Consider the following 24802-nt stretch of genomic DNA (forward strand, 5'->3'; position numbering starts at 1 on the left):
CTCGTCACCAACGCCTGCTCTAAGGCTGTTCCTCGTTACAAACGCCTGTTCTAACACTGTTCCTCGTCACTAACGCCTGTTCTAAGACTTTTCCTCGTCACCAACGCCTGCTCTAAGGCTGTTCCTCGTTACAAACCCCTGTTCTAACACTGTTCCTCGTCACTAACGCCTGTTCTAAGGCTGTTCCTCGTCACTAACGCCTGTTCTAAGGCTGTTCCTCGTCACCAACGCCTGTTCTAAGGCTGTTCCTCGTCACTAACGCCTGTTCTAAGGCTGGTCTTCGTTACAAACGCCTGTTCTAACACTGTTCCTCGTCACCAACGCCTGTTCTAAGGCTTTTCCTCGTTACAAACGCCTGCTCTAAGGCTGTTCCTCGTTACAAACGCCTGTTCTAACACTGTTCCTCGTCACTAACGCCTGTTCTAAGGCTTTTCCTCGTCACCAACGCCTGCTCTAAGGCTGTTCCTCGTTACAAACGCCTGTTCTAACACTGTTCCTCGTCACTAATGCCTGTTCTAAGGCTGGTCTTCGTTACAAACGCCTGTTCTAACACTGTTCCTCGTCACTAACGCCTGTTCTAAGGCTTTTCCTCGTCACCAACGCCTGCTCTAAGGCTGTTCCTCGTTACAAACGCCTGTTCTAACACTGTTCCTCGTCACCAACGCCTGTTCTAAGGCTTTTCCTCGTTACAAACGCCTGTTCTAACACTGTTCCTCGTCACCAACGCCTGTTCTAAGGCTTTTCCTCGTTACAAACGCCTGTTCTAACACTGTTCCTCGTCACTAAAGCCTGTTCTAACACTGTTCCTCGTCACCAACGCCTGTTCTAAGGCTTTTCCTCGTCACCAACGCCTGCTCTAAGGCTGTTCCTCGTTACAAACGCCTGTTCTAACACTGTTCCTTGTCACTAACGCCTGTTCTAAGGCTTTTCCTCGTTACAAACGCCTGTTCTAACACTGTTCCTCGTCACTAAAGCCTGTTCTAACACTGTTCCTCGTCACCAACGCCTGTTCTAAGGCTTTTCCTCGTCACCAACGCCTGTTCTAAGGCTGTTCCTCGTCACTAACGCCTGTTCTAAGGCTGTTCCTCGTCACTAACGCCTGTTCTAACACTGTTCCTCGTCACCAACGCCTGTTCTAAGGCTTTTCCTCGTTACAAACGCCTGTTCTAACACTGTTCCTCGTCACCAACGCCTGTTCTAAGGCTTTTCCTCGTTACAAACGCCTGTTCTAACACTGTTCCTCGTCACTAAAGCCTGTTCTAACACTGTTCCTCGTCACCAACGCCTGTTCTAAGGCTTTTCCTCGTCACCAACGCCTGCTCTAAGGCTGTTCCTCGTTACAAACGCCTGTTCTAACACTGTTCCTTGTCACTAACGCCTGTTCTAAGACTTTTCCTCGTCACCAACGCCTGTTCTAAGGCTGTTCCTCGTTACAAACGCCTGTTCTAACACTGTTCCTCGTCACTAACGCCTGTTCTAAGGCTGTTCCTCGTCACTAACGCCTGTTCTAAGGCTGTTCCTCGTCACTAACGCCTGTTCTAAGGCTGTTCCTCGTCACTAACGCCTGTTCTAAGGCTGTTCCTCGTCACTAACGCCTGTTCTAAGGCTGTTCCTCGTCACTAACGCCTGTTCTAAGGCTGTTCCTCGTCACTAACGCCTGTTCTAAGGCTGTTCCTCGTCACTAACGCCTGTTCTAACACTGTTCCTCCTCACAAACGCCTGTTCTAACACTCTTCCTCGTCACAAACGCCTGTTCTAAGGCTGTTCTTCGTCACTAACGCCTGTTCTAACACTGTTCCTCGTCACTAACGCCTGTTCTAACACTGTTCCTCGTCACTAACGCCTGTTCTAAGGCTGTTCCTCGTCACTAACGCCTGTTCTAAGGCTGTTCCTCGTCACTAACGCCTGTTCTAACGCTGTTCCTCGTCACTAACGCCTGTTCTAAGGCTGTTCCTCGTCACTAACGCCTGTTCTAACACTGTTCCTCGTCACTAACGCCTGTTCTAACACTGTTCCTCGTCACTAACGCCTGTTCTAAGGCTGTTCCTCGTCACTAACGCCTGTTCTAAGGCTGTTCCTCGTCACTAACGCCTGTTCTAAGGCTGTTCCTCGTCACTAACGCCTGTTCTAACACTGTTCCTTGTCACTAACGCCTGTTCTAAGGCTGTTCCTCGTCACCAACGCCTGCTCTAAGGCTGTTCCTCGTCACCAACGCCTGCTCTAAGGCTGTTCCTCGTCACCAACGCCTGCTCTAAGGCTGTTCCTCGTTACAAACGCCTGTTCTAACACTGTTCCTCGTCACTAATGCCTGTTCTAAGGCTGGTCCTCGTTACAAACGCCTGTTCTAACACTGTTCCTCGTCACTAACGCCTGTTCTAAGGCTTTTCCTCGTCACCAACGCCTGATCTAAGGCTGTTCCTCGTTACAAACGCCTGTTCTAACACTGTTCCTCGTCACCAACGCCTGTTTTAAGGCTTTTCCTCGTTACAAACGCCTGTTCTAACACTGTTCCTCGTCACTAACGCCTGTTCTAACACTGTTCCTCGTCACTAAAGCCTGTTCTAACACTGTTCCTCATCACTAACGCCTGTTCTAAGGCTTTTCCTCGTCACCAACGCCTGCTCTAAGGCTGTTCCTCGTTACAAACGCCTGTTCTAACACTGTTCCTCGTCACTAACGCCTGTTCTAAGACTTTTCCTCGTCACCAACGCCTGCTCTAAGGCTGTTCCTCGTTACAAACCCCTGTTCTAACACTGTTCCTCGTCACCAACGCCTGTTCTAAGGCTGTTCCTCGTCACTAACGCCTGTTCTAAGGCTGGTCTTCGTTACAAACGCCTGTTCTAACACTGTTCCTCGTCACCAACGCCTGTTCTAAGGCTTTTCCTCGTTACAAACGCCTGCTCTAAGGCTGTTCCTCGTTACAAACGCCTGTTCTAACACTGTTCCTCGTCACTAACGCCTGTTCTAAGGCTTTTCCTCGTCACCAACGCCTGCTCTAAGGCTGTTCCTCGTTACAAACGCCTGTTCTAACACTGTTCCTCGTCACTAATGCCTGTTCTAAGGCTGGTCTTCGTTACAAACGCCTGTTCTAACACTGTTCCTCGTCACTAACGCCTGTTCTAAGGCTTTTCCTCGTCACCAACGCCTGCTCTAAGGCTGTTCCTCGTTACAAACGCCTGTTCTAACACTGTTCCTCGTCACCAACGCCTGTTCTAAGGCTTTTCCTCGTTACAAACGCCTGTTCTAACACTGTTCCTCGTCACCAACGCCTGTTCTAAGGCTTTTCCTCGTTACAAACGCCTGTTCTAACACTGTTCCTCGTCACTAAAGCCTGTTCTAACACTGTTCCTCGTCACCAACGCCTGTTCTAAGGCTTTTCCTCGTCACCAACGCCTGCTCTAAGGCTGTTCCTCGTTACAAACGCCTGTTCTAACACTGTTCCTTGTCACTAACGCCTGTTCTAAGACTTTTCCTCGTCACCAACGCCTGTTCTAAGGCTGTTCCTCGTTACAAACGCCTGTTCTAACACTGTTCCTCGTCACTAACGCCTGTTCTAAGGCTGTTCCTCGTCACTAACGCCTGTTCTAAGGCTGTTCCTCGTCACTAACGCCTGTTCTAAGGCTGTTCCTCGTCACTAACGCCTGTTCTAAGGCTGTTCCTCGTCACTAACGCCTGTTCTAAGGCTGTTCCTCGTCACTAACGCCTGTTCTAAGGCTGTTCCTCGTCACTAACGCCTGTTCTAAGGCTGTTCCTCGTCACTAACGCCTGTTCTAAGGCTGTTCCTCGTCACTAACGCCTGTTCTAACACTGTTCCTCCTCACAAACGCCTGTTCTAACACTCTTCCTCGTCACAAACGCCTGTTCTAAGGCTGTTCTTCGTCACTAACGCCTGTTCTAACACTGTTCCTCGTCACTAACGCCTGTTCTAACACTGTTCCTCGTCACTAACGCCTGTTCTAAGGCTGTTCCTCGTCACTAACGCCTTTTCTAAGGCTGTTCCTCGTCACTAACGCCTGTTCTAACACTGTTCCTCGTCACTAACGCCTGTTCTAAGGCTGTTCCTCGTCACTAACGCCTGTTCTAACACTGTTCCTCGTCACTAACGCCTGTTCTAAGGCTGTTCCTCGTCACTAACGCCTGTTCTAAGGCTGTTCCTCGTCACTAACGCCTGTTCTAAGGCTGTTCCTCGTCACTAACGCCTGTTCTAACACTGTTCCTTGTCACTAACGCCTGTTCTAAGGCTGTTCCTCGTCACCAACGCCTGCTCTAAGGCTGTTCCTCGTCACCAACGCCTGCTCTAAGGCTGTTCCTCGTCACCAACGCCTGCTCTAAGGCTGTTCCTCGTTACAAACGCCTGTTCTAACACTGTTCCTCGTCACTAATGCCTGTTCTAAGGCTGGTCCTCGTTACAAACGCCTGTTCTAACACTGTTCCTCGTCACTAACGCCTGTTCTAAGGCTTTTCCTCGTCACCAACGCCTGATCTAAGGCTGTTCCTCGTTACAAACGCCTGTTCTAACACTGTTCCTCGTCACCAACGCCTGTTTTAAGGCTTTTCCTCGTTACAAACGCCTGTTCTAACACTGTTCCTCGTCACTAACGCCTGTTCTAACACTGTTCCTCGTCACTAAAGCCTGTTCTAACACTGTTCCTCATCACTAACGCCTGTTCTAAGGCTTTTCCTCGTCACCAACGCCTGCTCTAAGGCTGTTCCTCGTTACAAACGCCTGTTCTAACACTGTTCCTCGTCACTAACGCCTGTTCTAAGACTTTTCCTCGTCACCAACGCCTGCTCTAAGGCTGTTCCTCGTTACAAACCCCTGTTCTAACACTGTTCCTCGTCACTAACGCCTGTTCTAAGGCTGTTCCTCGTCACTAACGCCTGTTCTAAGGCTGTTCCTCGTCACCAACGCCTGTTCTAAGGCTGTTCCTCGTCACTAACGCCTGTTCTAAGGCTGTTCCTCGTCACTAACGCCTGTTCTAACACTGTTCCTCGTTTCAAACGCCTGTTCTAAGGCTGTTCCTCGTCACCAACGCCTGTTCTAAGGCTTTTCCTCGTCACCAACGCCTGCTCTAAGGCTGTTCCTCGTCGCAATGCCTGTTCTAACACTGTTCCTCGTCACTAACGCCCGTTCTAAGGCTTTTTCTCGTTATAAACGCCTGTTCTAACACTGTTCCTCGTCGCAAAGCCTGTTCTAACACTGTTCCTCGTCACTAACGCCTGTTCTAACACTGTTCCTCGTCACTAACGCCTGTTCTAAGGCTGTTCCTCGTCACTAACGCCTGTTCTAACACTGTTCCTCGTCACTAAAGCCTGTTCTAACACTGTTCCTCGTCACTAACGCCTGTTCTAACACTGTTCCTCGTCACTAAAGCCTGTTCTAACACTGTTCCTCGTCACTAACGCCTGTTCTAAGGCTGTTCCTCGTCACTAACGCCTGTTCTAACACTGTTCCTTGTCACTAACGCCTGTTCTAACACTGTTCCTCGTCACTAACGCCTGTTCTAACACTGTTCCTCGTCACTAACGCCTGTTCTAACACTGTTCCTTGTCACTAACGCCTGTTCTAACACTGTTCCTTGTCACTAACGCCTGTTCTAAGGCTGTTCCTCGTCACTAACGCCTGTTCTAACACTGTTCCTTGTCACTAACGCCTGTTCTAACACTGTTCCTCGTCACTAACGCCTGTTCTAACACCGTTCCTCGTCACTAACGCCTGTTCTAACACTGTTCCTTGTCACTAACGCCTGTTCTAACACTGTTCCTCGTCACTAACGCCTGTTCTAACATTGTTCCTCGTCACTAACGCCTGTTCTAAGGCTTCACCTCGTCACTAACGCCTGTTCTAAGGCTGTTCCTCGTCACTAACGCCTGTTCTAAGGCTGTTCCTCGTCACTAACGCCTGTTCTAAGGCTGTTCCTCTTCACTAACGCCTGTTCTAACGCTGTTCCTCGTCACTAACGCCTGTTCTAAGGCTGTTCCTCGTCACCAACGCCTGTTCTAAGGCTGTTCCTCTTCACTAACGCCTGTTCTAAGGCTTTTCCTCGTTACAAACGCCTGTTCTAACACTGTTCCTCGTCACTAACGCCTGTTCTAAGGCTTTTCCTCGTCACTAACGCCTGTTCTAAGGCTTTTCCTCGTCACTAACGCCTGTTCTAAGGCTGTTCCTCGTCACTAACGCCTGTTCTAAGGCTGTTCCTCGTCACTAACGCCTGTTCTAAGGCTTTTTCTCGTTACAAACGCCTGTTCTAACACTGTTCCTCGTCGCAATGCCTGTTCTAACACTGTTCCTCGTCACTAAAGCCTGTTCTAACACTGTTCCTCGTCACTAACGCCTGTTCTAACACTGTTCCTCGTCACTAATGCCTGTTCTAACACTGTTCCTCGTCTCTAACGCCTGTTCTAACACAGTTCCTCGTCACTAACGCCTGTTCTAACACTGTTCCTTGTCACTAACGCCTGTTCTAACACTGTTCCTTGTCACTAACGCCTGTTCTAACACTGTTCCTTGTCACTTACGCCTGTTCTAACACTGTTCCTCGTCACTAACGCCTGTTCTAAGGCTTTTCCTCGTCACCAACGCCTGCTCTAAGGCTGTTCCTCGTTACAAACGCCTGTTCTAACGCTGTTCCTCGTCACCAACGCCTGTTCTAAGGCTTTTCCTCGTTACAAACGCCTGTTCTAACACTGTTCCTCATCACTAACGCCTGTTCTAACACTGTTCCTCGTCACTAAAGCCTGTTCTAACACTGTTCCTCGTCACTAACGCCTGTTCTAAGGCTTTTCCTCGTCACCAACGCCTGCTCTAAGGCTGTTCCTCGTTACAAACGCCTGTTCTAACGCTGTTCCTCGTCACTAACGCCTGTTCTAAGGCTGTTCCTCGTCACTAACGCCTGTTCTAAGGCTGTTCCTCGTTACAAACGCCTGTTCTAACACTGTTCCTCGTCACTAACGCCTGTTCTAAGGCTTTCCCTCGTCACTAACGCCTGTTCTAAGGCTGTTCCTCGTCACTAACTCCTGTTCTAAGGCTGTTCCTCGTCACTAACGCCTGTTCTAAGGCTGTTCCTCGTCACTAACGCCTGTTCTAACACTGTTCCTCGTCACTAACGCCTGTTCTAACACTGTTCCTCGTCACTAACGCCTGTTCTAACACTGTTCCTCGTCTCTAACGCCTGTTCTAACACTGTTCCTCGTCACTAACGCCTGTTCTAACACTGTTCCTCGTCACTAACGCCTGTTCTAACACTGTTCCTCGTCACTAACGCCTGTTCTAACACTGTTCCTCGTCACTAAAGCCTGTTCTAACACTGTTCCTCGTCACTAACGCCTGTTCTAAGGCTTTTCCTCGTCACCAACGCCTGCTCTAAGGCTGTTCCTCGTTACAAACGCCTGTACTAACGCTGTTCCTCGTCACTAACGCCTGTTCTAACGCTGTTCCTCGTCACTAACGCCTGTTCTAAGGCTTTTCCTCGTCACTAACGCCTGTTCTAAGGCTGTTCCTCGTCACTAACGCCTGTTCTAAGGCTGTTCCTCGTCACTAACGCCTGTTCTAAGGCTGTTCCTCGTCACTAACGCCTGTTCTAAGGCTGTTCCTCGTCACTAACGCCTGTTCTAAGGCTGTTCCTCGTCACTAACGCCTGTTCTAAGGCTGTTCCTCGTCACTAACGCCTGTTCTACGGCTGTTCCTCGTCACTAACGCCTGTTCTAAGGCTTTTCCTCGTCACCAACGCCTGCTCTAAGGCTGTTCCTCGTCGCAATGCCTGTTCTAACACTGTTCCTCGTCACTAACGCCTGTTCTAACACTGTTCCTCGTCACTAACGCCTGTTCTAACACTGTTCCTCGTCCCTAACGCCTGTTCTAAGGCTGTTCCTCGTCACTAACGCCTGTTCTAAGGCTGTTCCTCGTCACTAACGCCTGTTCTAAGGCTGTTCCTCATCACCAACGCCTGTTCTAAGGCTTTTCCTCGTCACCAACGCCTGCTCTAAGGCTGTTCCTCGTCGCAATGCCTGTTCTAACACTGTTCCTCGTCACTAACGCCTGTTCTAAGGCTTTTTCTCGTTACAAACGCCTGTTCTAACACTGTTCCTCGTCGCAAAGCCTGTTCTAACACTGTTCCTCGTCACTAACGCCTGTTCTAACACTGTTCCTCGTCACTAACGCCTGTTCTAACACTGTTCCTCGTCACTAACGCCTGTTCTAACACTGTTCCTCGTCACTAACGCCTGTTCTAACGCTGTTCCTCGTCACTAACGCCTGTTCTAACGCTGTTCCTCGTCACTAACGCCTGTTCTAACGCTGTTCCTCGTCACTAACGCCTGTTCTAACGCTGTTCCTCGTCACTAACGCCTGTTCTAACGCTGTTCCTCGTCACTAACGCCTGTTCTAACGCTGTTCCTCGTCGCTAACGCCTGTTCTAAGGCTGTTCCTCGTCGCTAACGCCTGTTCTAAGGCTGTTCCTCGTCGCTAACGCCTGTTCTAAGGCTGTTCCTCGTCACTAACGCCTGTTCTAAGGCTGTTCCTCGTCACTAACGCCTGTTCTAAGGCTGTTCCTCGTCACTAACGCCTGTTCTAAGGCTGTTCCTCGTCACTAACGCCTGTTCTAAGGCTGTTCCTCGTCACTAACGCCTGTTCTAAGGCTGTTCCTCGTCACTAACGCCTGTTCTAACACTGTTCCTCGTCACTAACGCCTGTTCTAACACTGTTCCTCGTCACTAACGCCTGTTCTAACACTGTTCCTTGTCACTAACACTGTTCCTTGTCACTAACGCCTGTTCTAACACTGTTCCTCGTCACTAACGCCTGTTCTAACACTGTTCCTTGTCACTAACACTGTTCCTTGTCACTAACGCCTGTTCTAACACTGTTCCTCGTCACTAACGCCTGTTCTAACACTGTTCCTCGTCACTAACACTGTTCCTCGTCACTAACGCCTGTTCTAACACTGTTTCTCGTCACTAACACTGTTCCTCGTCACTAACGCCTGTTCTAACACTGTTCCTTGTCACTAACACTGTTCCTCGTCACTAACGCCTGTTCTAACACTGTTCCTCATCACTAACACTGTTCCTCGTCACTAACGCCTGTTCTAACACTGTTCCTCGTCACTAACGCCTGTTCTAACACTGTTCCTTGTCACTAACGCCTGTTCTAACACTGTTCCTTGTCACTAACGCCTGTTCTAACACTGTTCCTTGTCACTAACACTGTTCCTCGTCACTAACGCCTGTTCTAACACTGTTCCTCGTCACTAACGCCTGTTCTAACACTGTTCCTCGTCACTAACGCCTGTTCTAACACTGTTCCTCGTCACTAACGCCTGTTCTAACACTGTTCCTCGTCACTAACGCCTGTTCTAACACTGTTCCTTGTCGTCTGTTCCTAGCACTGTTTACTAACTGTTTACATAATTTTAATTATATTTAACATGACACGCCAAAGCAATGAAACAAGAGAAAGTTTAAAGGACAAGAACTTTACAAATAATGAAGAATGTTTGACCTTGAGCTCAGCCACATCGGCAGACAGGAAGTGACCAATTCTATTTCCGGTTTCAGATGGAGACAAAGATCGTCCGTTTAACGATGAACAGAACAACGAGAGTCAGAAGCAAAAGGTTACTTTTTTCTCGGAATTAAAACACATTATTACTTCAGTTTGTTGGGGACTGGGCCTTGGTCTGGGCCTTGGTCTGGGCCTTGGTCTGGGCCTTGGTCTGGGCCTTGGTCTGGGCCTCGGAACGGGCCTCGGAACGGGTCAGGGTTTGGACCTGGACCTGGGTCTAGTCTCTGTTTGATGGTTTCAGGTGCTGGAGGAGCGAGAGAAGCTCAAACAGGATCGAGACGTGAGGATGAAGAAGAAAGAGTACCTCATGAAGGAGCTGGAGCGCCTCCGAAAACAACAAGGTACAGTCACAATAAACCAGGACCAGGTGTCAGGTCAGGACCAGGTCTCAGGTCAGGATCAGGACCAGGTCTGAGGTCAGGATCAGGACCAGGTCTGAGGTCAGGATCAGGACCAGGTCTGAGGTCAGGATCAGGACCAGGTCTGAGGTCAGGATCAGGACCACTCTCAAATTATATTTGTTTGGTAAAGACTATTTTCTCGACCATTTCCTGTGAAAACAGATCATTCATTTCTTCTCGTCTTTTTTTTTTTTTTTTTCTTCTTTGCATTTCCGCCAACATTTTATTTTTCTTGCATGTTTCTTTTTTCGGAGGCTATGTCTATAATTTGTCCTCTCAAGACTGCTTTGGAAGCGTCCCAAAGGAGGTAGAGACTTTTCCCAATCATGTTTGTCCTGTAGGGGAGCTGCTGAGGAAGAAGCGTCGTGAGAAGGATGGCCACAAAGACCCTCTGCTACAGGAAATCAGCCGCCTGCAGGAGGAAGTGATGTCACAGATCTCTGCACTGCGACGGGAACACGAGGCGGCAGAGAAGAAGCGAACAGAGATCGAGAAGGTGGCGTCCATCTTGGGTCTGGCCCCCGGAGATCGGCCCCGAAAATCCTCTGAGCGCGAACCTCCGGCCAAAAAGAAACGAGACAGAAGCCCGCCGGAGCGACGCCGGAGCAGCGTCAAGGTACAGGGGAGGGTCTAAGGTACAGGGGAGGGGCTAAGGGACAGGGGAGGGTCTAAGGGACAGGGGAGGGTCTAAGGTACAGGGGAGGGTCTAAGGTACAGGGGAGGGGCTAAGGGACAGGGGAGGGGCTAAGGGACAGGGGAGGGGCTAAGGGACAGGGGAGGGTCTAAGGTACAGGGGAGGGGCTAAGGGACAGGGGAGGGGCTAAGGGACAGGGGAGGGTCTAAGGTACAGGGGAGGGGCAAAGGTACAGGGAGGGTCCAAGGTTAAGAGGGTTTAAGGCTAAGAGGGTCTAAGGTGGAGAGGGTCTAAGGTGGAGAGGGTCTAAGGTTGAGAGGGTCTAAGGTTGAGAGGGTCTAAGGTTGAGAGGGTCTAAGGTTGAGAGGGTCTAAGGTGGAGAGGGTCCAAGGTGGAGAGGGTCCAAGGTGGAGAGGGTCTAAGGTGGAGAGGGTCTAAGGTGGAGAGGGTCTAAGGTGGAGAGGGTCTAAGGTGGAGAGGGTCTAAGGTTAAGAGGGTCTAAGGTTAAGAGGGTCTAAGGTTGAGAGGGTCTAAGGTTGAGAGGGTCTAAGGTGGAGAGGGTCTAAGGTTAAGAGGGTCTAAGGTTGAGAGGGTCTAAGGTTAAGAGGGTCTAAGGTTAAGAGGGTCTAAGGTTGAGAGGGTCTAAGGTTAAGAGGGTCTAAGGTTGAGAGGGTCCAAGGTGGAGAGGGTCCAAGGTGAAGAGTGTCTAAGGTGAAGAGTGTCTAAGGTTAAGAGGGTCTAAGGTTAAGAGGGTCTAAGGTGGAGAGGGTCTAAGGTGGAGAGGGTCTAAGGTGGAGAGGGTCTAAGGTGGAGAGGGTCTAAGGTGGAGAGGGTCTAAGGTTAAGAGGGTCTAAGGTTAAGAGGGTCTAAGGTTAAGAGGGTCTAAGGTTGAGAGGGTCTAAGGTGGAGAGGGTCTAAGGTGGAGAGGGTCTAAGGTGGAGAGGGTCTAAGGTGGAGAGGGTCTAAGGTGGAGAGGGTCTAAGGTGGAGAGGGTCTAAGGTGGAGAGGGTCTAAGGTTGAGAGGGTCTAAGGTTGAGAGGGTCTAAGGTTGAGAGGGTCTAAGGTTGAGAGGGTCTAAGGTTAAGAGGGTCTAAGGTTGAGAGGGTCTAAGGTGGAGAGGGTCTAAGGTGGAGAGGGTCTAAGGTGGAGAGGGTCTAAGGTGGAGAGGGTCTAAGGTGGAGAGGGTCTAAGGTGGAGAGGGTCTAAGGTGGAGAGGGTCTAAGGTGGAGAGGGTCTAAGGTGGAGAGGGTCTAAGGTGGAGAGGGTCTAAGGTGGAGAGGGTCTAAGGTGGAGAGGGTCTAAGGTGGAGAGGGTCTAAGGTGGAGAGGGTCTAAGGTGGAGAGGGTCTAAGGTGGAGAGGGTCTAAGGTGGAGAGACAGAGGACGAGGCAGAGTTGATTTACCAAAAACCTTAATCATGATTTTTTTTCAAATTGAACAATCACAAGTTTCTTTTAAAAAAAGGTTTGACTAAAATGAGGTTATTTTTCTTTTTGAGACACATTTGTTTCTTATTGTGGAGCGTTAGTGTTTCATGAGAAGAAAAGCTCCGCCACGTTCACTTTACATTCACTTTATTTCACAATACACTTTTATCAAACGCCCTGCCCCGCGCCCTGCCCCGCCCCGCCCCAGGCCCTGCCCCGCCCCAGGCCCTGCCCCGCCCCGCCCCAGGCCCTGCCCCGCGGCCTGCCCCGCTGCCTGCCCAGGCCCTGCCCCGCCCCGCCCCAGGCCCTGCCCCGCGCCAAACAACGTAACAAACCCACCTCTAACTTTGACCTCTAAATTTGACCTGTGACTTTGACCTGTGACCTGCTCCTGTGACTTTGACCTGTGACCTGCTCCTGTGACTTTGACCTGTGACCTGCTCCTGTGACTTTGACCTGTGACCTGCTCCTGTGACTGTGACCTGTGACCTGCTCCTTTGACCTGTGACTTTGACCTGTGACCTGCTCCTGTGACTTTGACCTGTGACCTGCTCCTGTGACTGTGACCTGTGACCTGCTCCTTTGACCTGTGACCTGCTCCTGTGACTTTGACCTGTGACCTTCCCCTTTTGACTTTGACCTGTGACTTTGACCTGTGACCTGCTCCTGTGACTTTGACCTGTGACTTTGACCTGTGACCTGCTCCTGTGACTTTGACCTGTGACCTGCTCCTGTGACTTTGACCTGTGACCTGCTCCTGTGACTGTGACCTGTGACCTGCTCCTTTGACCTGTGACTTTGACCTGTGACCTGCTCCTGTGACTTTGACCTGTGACCTGCTCCTTTGACTTTGACCTGTGACCTTCTCCTTTGACTTTGACCTGTGACTTTGACCTGTGACCTGCTCCTGTGACTTTGACCTGTGACCTGCTCCTGTGACTTTGACCTGTGACCTGCTCCTGTGACTTTGACCTGTGACTTTGACCTCTTTCCGTCACTCCAGGGTCACTTCATGGTCACTCCAGGGTCACTCCAGGGTCACTCCAGGGTCACTTCAGAGTCACTCCAGGGTCACTCCAGGGTCACTCCATGGTCACTCCAGGGTCACTTCAGAGTCACTTCAGAGTCACTTCATGGTCACTCCAGGGTCACTTCAGGGTCACTCCATGGTCACTTCATGGTCACTTCATGGTCACTCCAGGGTCACTCCAGGGTCACTTCAGGGTCACTTCAGAGTCACTTCATGGTCACTCCAGGGTTACTTCAGGGTCACTTCAGGGTCACTCCAGGGTCACTTCAGGGTCACTCCAGGGTCACTTCAGAGTCTCTTCATGGTCACTCCAGGGTCACTTCAGGGTCACTCCAGGGTCACTCCAGGGTCACTTCAGAGTCACTCCATGGTCACTTCAGAGTCACTTCATGGTCACTCCAGGGTCACTTCAGAGTCACTTCATGGTCACTCCAGGGTCACTTCAGGGTCACTCCATGGTCACTTCAGAGTCACTTCATGGTCACTCCAGGGTCACTTCATGGTCACTTCAGGGTCACTCCAGGGTCACTTCAGGGTCACTCCAGGGTCACTCCAGGGTCACTCCAGGGTCACTCCAGGGTCACTCCAGGGTCACTTCAGAGTCACTCCATGGTCACTTCAGAGTCACTTCATGGTCACTCCAGGGTCACTTCATGGTCACTTCAGGGTCACTCCAGGGTCACTTCAGGGTCACTCCAGGGTCACTCCAGGGTCACTCCATGGTCACTCCAGGGTCACTTCAGAGTCACTCCAGGGTCACTTCAGGGTCACTCCAGGGTCACTTCATGGTCACTTCAGAGTCACTTCATGGTCACTCCAGGGTCACTTCAGGGTCACTCCAGGGTCACTTCAGAGTCACTCCAGGGTCACTTCAGGGTCACTCCAGGGTCACTTCAGGGTCACTCCAGGGTCACTTCAGGGTCACTCCAGGGTCACTTCAGAGTCACTTCATGGTCACTCCAGGGTCACTTCAGGGTCACTCCAGGGTCACTTCAGAGTCACTCCAGGGTCACTTCAGAGTCACTCCATGGTCACTTCAGAGTCACTTCATGGTCACTCCAGGGTCACTCCAGGGTCACTTCAGAGTCACTTCAGGGTCACTTCATGGTCACTTCAGGGTCACTCCAGGGTCACTTCAGGGTCACTCCAGGGTCACTCCAGGGTCACTTCAGGGTCACTTCAGAGTCACTTCAGGGTCACTTCATGGTCACTTCAGGGTCACTCCAGGGTCACTTCAGGGTCACTCCAGGGTCACTCCAGGGTCACTTCATGGTCACTTCATGGTCACTCCAGGGTCACTTCAGGGTCACTCCAGGGTCACTTCAGGGTCACGTCAGAGTCACTTCATGGTCACTCCAGGGTCACTTCAGGGTCACTCCAGGGTCACTTCATGGTCACTTTATGGTCACTCCAGGGTCACTTCAGGGTCACTCCAGGGTCACTTCAGGGTCACTTCAGAGTCACTTCATGGTCACTTCATGGTCACTCCAGGGTCACTCCAGGGTCACTCCAGGGTCACTTCAGGGTCACTCCAGGGTCACTTCAGGGTCACTCCAGGGTCACTTCAGGGTCACTTCAGGGTCACTTCAGAGTCACTTCATGGTCACTTCAGAGTCACTTCATGGTCACTTCAGAGTCACTTCATGGTCACTCCAGGGTCACTTCAGGGTCACTCAAGGGTCACTTCAGGGTCACTCCAGGGTCACTTCATGGTCACTTCAGAGTCACTTCATGGTCACTCCAGGGTCACTCCAGGGTCACTTCAGGGTCACTCCAGGGTCACTCCAGGGTCACTCCAGGGTCACTCCAGGGTCACTCCAGGGTCACTTCAGAGTCACTCCATGGTCACTTCAGAGTCACTTCATGGTCACTCCAGGGTCACTTCATGGTCACTTCAGGGTCACTCCAGGGTCACTTCAGGGTCACTCCAGGGTCACTCCAGGGTCACTCCAGGGTCACTTCAGGGTCACTCCAGGGTCACTTCAGAGTCACTCCATGGTCACTTCAGAGTCACTTCATGGTCACTCCAGGGTCACTTCATGGTCACTTCAGGGTCACTCCAGGGTCACTTCAGGGTCACTCCAGGGTCACTCCAGGGTCACTCCATGGTCACTCCAGGGTCACTTCAGAGTCACTCCAGGGTCACTTCAGGGTCACTCCAGGGTCACTTCATGGTCACTTCAGAGTCACTTCATGGTCACTCCAGGGTCACTTCAGGGTCACTCCAGGGTCACTTCAGAGTCACTCCAGGGTCACTTCAGGGTCACTCCAGGGTCACTTCAGGGTCACTCCAGGGTCACTTCAGGGTCACTCCAGGGTCACTTCAGAGTCACTTCATGGTCACTCCAGGGTCACTTCAGGGTCACTCCAGGGTCACTTCAGAGTCACTCCAGGGTCACTTCAGAGTCACTCCATGGTCACTTCAGAGTCACTTCATGGTCACTCCAGGGTCACTCCAGGGTCACTTCAGAGTCACTTCAGGGTCACTTCATGGTCACTTCAGGGTCACTCCAGGGTCACTTCAGGGTCACTCCAGGGTCACTCCAGGGTCACTTCATGGTCACTTCATGGTCACTCCAGGGTCACTTCAGGGTCACTCCAGGGTCACTTCAGGGTCACGTCAGAGTCACTTCATGGTCACTCCAGGGTCACTTCAGGGTCACTCCAGGGTCACTTCATGGTCACTTTATGGTCACTCCAGGGTCACTTCAGGGTCACTCCAGGGTCACTTCAGGGTCACTTCAGAGTCACTTCATGGTCACTTCATGGTCACTCCAGGGTCACTCCAGGGTCACTCCAGGGTCACTTCAGGGTCACTCCAGGGTCACTCCAGGGTCACTCCAGGGTCACTTCAGGGTCACTTCAGGGTCACTTCAGAGTCACTTCATGGTCACTTCAGAGTCACTTCATGGTCACTTCAGAGTCACTTCATGGTCACTCCAGGGTCACTTCAGGGTCACTCAAGGGTCACTTCATGGTCACTTCAGAGTCACTTCATGGTCACTCCAGGGTCACTTCAGGGTCACTTCAGGGTCACTTCAGGGTCACTCCAGGGTCACTTCAGAGTCACTCCAGGGTCACTTCATGGTCACTCATGGTCTGGTCTTGGACCGGGCTTTCAAACGTTCACAATGACCCAAACAAACCGGACTGTCCAGACAAACGTCTGGATCTGAATTAAAAGTGTATTGTGAATACATCCTTAAACTTGTCCCGTCACATTTGTGGCTTTGTTTTGTGGCATTTCCTCACATTTGGCTCTTGGAGCTCAGGTAAGGCCTTTTTCTGACTTATCACATTTCTGTGACGTTTGTGTGACTCCGCTGCTCGTTTAATTTAACCCTCCAACGTTCTGTTTCTTTAGTCCCCCGAAAAATCAACCACGCCCCCTCGGAAGACCACGCCTCCTCGGAAGACCACTCCCCCTCGGAAGACCACTCCCCTTCAGAAAACCACGCCTTCTCACAAAGCTATCGCGCCTTCTCGTAAGGCAGCAACGCCCCCAATGAAGGCAGCCACGCCCCCTCAACCTGCGGCCCCGCCCATGGTGGAAGATCTGTTTGAATATTATGACGCTGGAAACCACTGGTGCAAAAGCTGCAACTTGACTTCAGGATCCATGTTCGACTTCTACACTCACCTGCACAGCAAGGCGCACCGCAAGGTCTGGAACCCTTTATTTACAGTATATCCATATATTTGTGTAACCTGTTTACTCCAGACAGATGCTGCCAGACAGCACCGTCTGTCACACCTTAGATCATTTGACTTAGACAGGACAGATGAGTGAGAGTTTACATGCAGTAAACTGTCGGAGTCGGGATTGGAACTCACGACACTCTGCCTTAACCACTCGACCCCGGGCAGCACTCACACCTTAGATCATTTTCAAGATGTGATGTTTGTATCGTGACCCAATGTTTCCAACATAAATGAACAAAGCTCTTGTCCCACACGTCAGACTCTGGACCCGTACGACCGGCCGTGGGCCCCGGCTCCCACCAAAGACCCCAAGAGCAGCCTCACGGTGGAGAAGCTGACCAAACCGGCCAAAGGTGAATATCTGTTTGAATCTCATGAGACTGAAGACACAAATGTGTACGCATGCTTATGCCTCAGAGTACCCCGAGTACCTGAGTACCTGTGTGCCCCGAGCTCAGCCTCTCCCTTTTCCAGGTCTAAGCTGGATCTACTGTGAAAAAGGAGCAATAATCGTAAACTACGACTCCCAAGATGCATTTCAACAAGACACAACTTTGTTTTGTTCCAGATTGAAACAGTTTTTAGTGACGGAGCCAAACCGAGGCAGAAGCTGGAGTTATTTCCTCTGAAACGTTCTGCCTTTGGTTTGCTCATCACTAAAACGCACATCTTTAAAACACCTTTATTTCAGGATCCAATAAACACCTGCCATGATGCAGCGGTGCTCAAGCCGTCCAATCACAGCGCTCCTCATTGTTCTCAGTGTAACTCAGACTTCTGTTTTTATTTTCTGTGCATCGTTTTTGTCAGCAGTTTTCCTTCAGGTTCTCACGCGCAGCGGATGCAGGTAAACACGTTGCTCTGTTCCGTTTTTCTGACGTTTAACTGTTCTGTGCCTTTTTTGTGCCGTTTTTCAGGGTCAGAGTTCATGCTGCCCGTCAGAGGATTCTACTGCCTCCTGTGCAAAGAGTTTTACGGCGACGCCATCTGTGCCGAGGAGCATGTGACCACGCACGTGCACAATGAGAAGTACAAGGTAAAACAACGTGCACGTCCAAAGATACAATAGAACGTCTACAACAAAAGCTAACAGTCTGTCAGATCGGTCAGAGCGGGTTTATGGAGGTAAAGAAAGTGACTGAAAACATTTTGCCTTTTTAACGCTGAAGAAACGTTTGTTTCAGAAACTGATGCAGGAGAACCCTCTGTACGAGCAGCGCCGTAACCTGGACCGCCAGGCAGGCATGAAGCGCAAACCTGAAGAACCCAAGGCCCTCAAGGCGGAGTCCGAGCCAAAACCAGAGCCCAAACTCAAAAAGAAGAAACACATGGAGCCAGAGGAGTTCAGCCCGCCCCGCCCCGTGGAACCACCCCGCCCCCTGGAACTTCCCCGCCCACTAGAAGTGCCCAAACTGGAGGTCAAGGTGGATATGAGGCCACGCCCTGAGGAGCCACCCAAACTGCCCAAGCTGGAGATCAAAGTGGAGAACAAACCGTCTCCGAAGCTTTTGGAACAACCTGTAACCAAGAAGGACGAGGACGAGAAATCCAAATCCAAAAAGGATGACAAGTCCCGCTACAGCCGCGAGGAGGAGGACCGCAGGGAACGCTATCGACGCTATGAAGAATACAAGTACAAGAGTCGTCGCTACGACGACCGCTACGACGAGCGTTACGACGACCGCTACGAAGAAGACCGCTACGAAAAGTCCAAATACTACAGGGATGAGGATCGCCCCAAAGGCAAGTACGAACCAAAGGCTAAATACGATGAGCCCAAATCCAAATACGAGTCAAAGAAATCGGAGCCGAAGAAGGAGCCTGAGCCGCCGCCTCGGCCATACGACCCGCCTAAGGTCATGTGCGGCCCCAGCCCCGCCATGAGGGCCAAACTCAAGAAGCAAAGCCAAGAGGGCGGTAAGGCCGGCACGTCTCCTGCTGCCGCAACCGCCGCCTCCACATTCAACAAGTTCACCTGGAAAAGGAAGGAGAGCGTTTTGATGAAGGAGGCCCAGAAGGTGGCAGCCGCGTTCATAAAGGACGACGAGGCGGCAGCACAGAAAAGTGGCACAGACGACGACGCTTTTCAGAAGTCGATGGCAGCGGCAAAGGAGATCGCCGAGAAGCTTGCCCAAACTGCTCCCCCGGCCTGGGGCAAGATCAGGCCCGGTCTCGCCAACCGCCGCGGGGCTCTGGGTGGGAAACCGGGGCCATCTCCTGTGAGGCTGCCCGTTCCAGCGAACCAGGAAGCGGCGCCGCAGACCACTCCTGACCCGCTGCCTCCCTCGGACACACCGCAGGTTCCTTTGATTCCAAACCCCACCTTTCCTCCGCCCTCTTTCCCTCCTCCCACTTTCCCTCCCCCGTCGTACCCGCCCTTCCCTCCGCCCTCCGGCCTTATGCCCCCCATTAACCCCAGCATCCCCCCTCCGCCGCTGGTGCTGCCTCCGGTGGCGCTGCCCCCGGTGTTGCCTCAGGGCTTTGTGACTCCGGGTCTGAACACAGTGCCGCCGGCTTTGCCTGAAGCCGAGCCGCCCAAGCGCATTTACGTGAAGCCGGCTCCGTTCATGAGCAGCGCCGGACCCAAGATGGAGAAGTTCAGCACCAGCATGGCCGCTGCCAAAGCCAAGGACCTGTTTGGAATCCTGTTCAGCTCCAGCAGCATGGGCCCAACGTCTGCAAACTCCGCCACAGCCGCCAAACCTGGGCTCAAACCCGGGCTCAAACCCGGGCTCAAACCCGGGCTCAAACCCGAGCTCAAACCCGAGACCAAACCCGAGCCCAAACCCGAGCTCAAACCCGAGCCCAAACCCGAGACCAGACCCGAGACCAGACCCGAGCCCAAACCCGAGGCCGAGCCCAAGCCCAAACCTGACAGAGCAGAGACGAGCGGTGGCCCAGAAGAGTCAGGGCTGCAGATCGCCTCAGTGTGGTCCATGAACGAGGCCAAAGGCGCTCAAACAGGTAACGATTTTAAAGATTCAGTTCGGGGGGGGGGGAGTTTTGTTACGTTGGGGGGGTTTGTTACGTTGGGGGGGTTTGTTATGTTGGGGGGGTTTGTTACATTGGGGGGTTTGTTATGTTGTTTGGGGGGAGGTTTGTTACGTTGTTTGGGGGGTTTGCTACATTGTTTGGGGGCGGTTTGTTACGTTGTTTGGGGGGGTTGTTATGTTGGGGGGTTTGTTACGTTGGGGGGGGGTTTGTTACGTTGGGGGGGGGTTTGTTACCTTGGGGGGGTTTGTTACCTTGGGGGGGTTTGTTACGTTGTTTTGGGGGTTGTTATGTTGGGGGGAGGTTTGTTACGTTGTTTGGGGGGGTTTGTTACGTTGGGGAGGTTTGTTACGTTGGGGGGAGGTTTGTTACGTTGTTTGGGGGGAGGTTTGTTACGTTGTTTGGGGGGGTTGTTGCGTTGTTTGGGGGGGTTGTTACGTTGTTTGGGGGGGAGTTGTTACGTTGGGGGGAGTTTTGTTTGTGAAATTATTGTGTTAAATATTGCAATAACCCTAACCCTGCAATATCACAGTTAAATATGTAAGCTGTTAATAAACTTTGTTAGATAAATGAGCGATCGCACGTGTCCCGCTCCAAAACGATACTGATGCCGATACTGATCCCGGTGCCATCACTCGGGGCTCTCATATAGTGGTAAATGTGCTGTTTTCCCAGGACAAAGCAGATCTCCGTCAGAAGCAGTGGCTCAGGTCGTTCCAGAGAAAGAAGGAGAGAACGAGCAGCGAACAGCCCAGAACGAGGCTTCAAACCGGGCTGTGACTGAGCAGAGTGTCCCTGATGAAGCTCCACATACCACTGAGCCACAGAAAGCAGACGTACAGGTGAGAAGACACGGAAAAGACATTCGGATGTTGTGTTGGACCTTCAACCAAACAAACTGACCCAAACAAACAATCTGACCCAAACAAACAAACTGTGACTATGGAAGATCATTTGTTTCATCGGGTTTGGAATTTTAAATGTTTAGTTGCTGATATCTGCTGTGTGCTTGAAAATACTCGATGTGTAGATGTTCTAGTCTGTACAGCGGATAAGAGTATAAAAGAGTATAAAAGAATATACAAGAGTATATACAAGAGTATATACAAGAGTATATACAAGAGTATATACAAGAGTATATACAAGAGTATATATAAGAGTATAAGGGCCAAACCAAGCAAAAAAAGATGCGGGAACTACGAGAAAAAAGTCTTAACATTTCAACATTAAAGTCACAATGTTATGGGATTAAATTCAAAGCCAGAAAAAAAATCCATAAAACTGATCGAGTTTGTGGACGACACCACCCTCATCACCATGACGACACACCACCCTCGTCACCATGACGACACACCACCCTCGTCACCATGACACCACCCTCATCACCATGACGACACACCACCCTCATCACCATGACGACTGACGACACACCACCCTCGTCACCATGACGACACACCACCCTCGTCACCATGACGACACACCACCCTCGTCACCATGACGACACACCACCCTCATCACCATGACGACACACCACCCTCGTCACCATGACGACACACCACCCTCATCACCATGACGACACACCACCCTCATCACCATGACCACACCACCCTCATCACCATGACCACACCACCCTCGTCACCATGACGACACACCACCCTCATCACCATGACGACACACCACCCTCATCACCATGACGACACACCACCCTCATCACCATGACGACACACCACCCTAGTCACCATGACGACACACCACCCTCGTCACCATGACGACACCCTCATCACCATGACGACACACCACCCTCATCACCATGACCACACCACCCTCATCACCATGACGACACACCACCCTCGTCACCATGACGACACACCACCCTCGTCACCATGACGACACACCACCCTCGTCACCACGACACCACCCTCATCACCATGACGACACCACCCTCATCACCATAACACCACCCTCATCACCATGACGACACCACCCTCATCACCATAACACCACCCTCATCACCATAACACCACCCTCATCACCATGACGACACCACCCTCATCATCATGACGACACCACCCTCATCACCATGACGACACCACCCTCATCACCATAACACCACCCTCATCACCATGACGACACCACCCTCATCACCCTCATCACCATAACACCACCCTCATCACCATGACGACACCACCCTCATCATCATGACGACACACCACCCTCGTCACCATGACACCACCCTCATCACCATGACGACACCACCCTCATCACCATGACGACACCACCCTCATCACCATGACCACACCACCCTCATCACCATGACCACACCACCCTCATCACCATGACGACACACCACCCTCATCACCATGACGACACACCACCCTCGTCACCATGACGACACACCACCCTCGTCACCATGACGACACACCACCCTCGTCACCATGACGACACACCACCCTCGTCACCATGACGACACACCACCCTCGTCACCATGACGACACACCACCCTCATCACCATGACGACACCACCCTCATCACCATGACCACACCACCCTCATCACCATAACACCACCCTCATCACCATGACGACACACCACCCTCATCACCATGACGACACACCACCCTCATCACCATGACCACACCACCCTCATCACCATGACAACACACCACCCTCATCACCATGACGAAACACCACCCTCATCACCATGACCACACCCTCATCACCATGACGACACACCACCCTCATCACCATGACAACACACCACCCTCATCACCATGACCACACCACCCTCATCACCATGACGACACCCTCATCACCATGACGACACCACCCTCGTCACCATGACGACACCCTCATCACCATGACGACACACCACCCTCATCACCATGACCACACACCACCCTCATCACCATGACGACACACCACCCTCATCACCATGACGACACACCACCCTCATCACCATGACCACACCACCCTCATCACCATGACAACACACCACCCTCATCACCATGACGAAACACCACCCTCATCACCATGACCACACCCTCATCACCATGACGACACACCACCCTCATCACCATGACAACACACCACCCTCATCACCATGACCACACCACCCTCATCACCATGACGACACCCTCATCACCATGACGACACCACCCTCGTCACCATGACGACACCCTCATCACCATGACGACACACCACCCTCATCACCATGACCACACACCACCCTCATCACCATGACCACACACCACCCTCATCACCATGACCACACACCACCCTCATCACCATGACCACACACCACCCTCATCACCATGACACACCACCCTCATCACCATGACGACACACCACCCTCATCACCATGACGACACCCTCATCACCATGACACACCACCCTCATCACCATGACGACACACCACCCTCGTCACCATGACGACACACCACCCTCATCACCATGACCACACACCACCCTCATCACCATGACCACACACCACCCTCATCACCATGACACTCCACCCTCATCACCATGACGACACACCACCCTCATCACCATGACCACACCCTCATCACCATGACGACACACCACCCTCATCACCATGACAACACACCACCCTCATCACCATGACCACACCACCCTCATCACCATGACGACACCCTCATCACCATGACGACACCACCCTCGTCACCATGACGACACCACCCTCATCACCATGACCACACACCACCCTCATCACCATGACGACACCCTCATCACCATGACGACACCACCCTCGTCACCATGACGACACCACCCTCATCACCATGACGACACCACCCTCATCACCATGACGACACCCTCATCACCATGACCACACACCACCCTCATCACCATGACGACACACCACCCTCATCACCATGACCACACCACCCTCGTCACCATGACGACACACCACCCTCATCACCATGACCACACACCACCCTCATCACCATGACACACCACCCTCATCACCATGACACACCACCCTCATCACCATGACGACACACCACCCTCATCACCATGACCACACACCACCCTCATCACCATGACACACCACCCTCATCACCATGACACACCACCCTCATCACCATGACCACACACCACCCTCATCACCATGACACACCACCCTCATCACCATGACGACACACCACCCTCATCACCATGGCGACACACCACCCTCATGGGTTAGGACCTCAAGTGAGAGCCACCATCACCAGGACCTCAAGTGGGGGGCCACCATAATCCAGGACCTCAAGTGGGAGCCACCCTCACTAGGACCTCAAGTGGGGGGCCACCATCATCCAGGACCTCAAGTGGGGGGCCACCATCATCCAGGACCTCAAGTGGGAGCCACCATCACCAGGACCTCAAGTGGGGGGCCACCATCACCAGGACCTCAAGTGGGAGCCACCATCACCAGGACCTCAAGTGGGGGGCCACCATCACCAGGACCTCAAGTGGGGGGCCACCATCATCCAGGACCTCAAGTGGGGGGCCACCATCATCCAGGACCTCAAGTGGGGGGCCACCATCACCAGGACCTCAAGTGGGGGGCCACCATCACCAGGACCTCAAGTGGGGGCCCACCATCATCCAGGACCTCAAGTGGGGGCCCACCATCATCCAGGACCTCAAGTGGGAGCCACCATTACCAGGACCTCAAGTGGGGGGCCACCATCATCCAGGACCTCAAGTGGGAGCCACCATTACCAGGACCTCAAGTGGGGGGCCACCATCATCCAGGACCTCAAGTGGGGGGGCACCATCACCAGGACCTCAAGTGGGGGGCCACCATCATCCAGGACCTCAAGTGGGAGCCACCCTCACTAGGACCTCAAGTGGGGGGCCACCATCATCCAGGACCTCAAGTGGGAGCCACCATCACCAGGACCTCAAGTGGGGGGCCACCATCATCATGGACCTCAAGTGGGAGCCACCATCACCAGGACCTCAAGTGGGGGGCCACCATCATCCAGGACCTCAAGTGGGGGGGCACCATCACCAGGACCTCAAGTGGGGGGCCACCATCACCAGGACCTCAAGTGG

At 52.2% G+C, this 24802-nt stretch overlaps 1 protein-coding gene across 1 annotated transcript in view; it reads left to right on the forward strand.

Moving 5' to 3' along the window:
* Positions 1–24802, forward strand: part of znf318 (zinc finger protein 318) — a 63256-nt gene that overhangs the window by 29390 nt on the left and 9064 nt on the right. Inside the window, exons 9-16 of the mRNA XM_072436490.1 lie at positions 9556–9614; positions 9804–9903; positions 10305–10579; positions 16418–16717; positions 17015–17108; positions 17673–17791; positions 17940–19719; positions 20422–20588. Of these exons, the coding sequence (XP_072292591.1) occupies positions 9556–9614; positions 9804–9903; positions 10305–10579; positions 16418–16717; positions 17015–17108; positions 17673–17791; positions 17940–19719; positions 20422–20588 (2894 nt within the window). The remainder of the gene's footprint in view (positions 1–9555; positions 9615–9803; positions 9904–10304; positions 10580–16417; positions 16718–17014; positions 17109–17672; positions 17792–17939; positions 19720–20421; positions 20589–24802) is intronic.

The sequence above is a fragment of the Eucyclogobius newberryi genome, unplaced genomic scaffold, assembly GCF_026437365.1.
Source record: "Eucyclogobius newberryi isolate DKJ021-1_F unplaced genomic scaffold, fEucNew1.0.hap1 SCAF_8, whole genome shotgun sequence".
Classification (NCBI taxonomy): domain Eukaryota; kingdom Metazoa; phylum Chordata; class Actinopteri; order Gobiiformes; family Gobiidae; genus Eucyclogobius; species Eucyclogobius newberryi.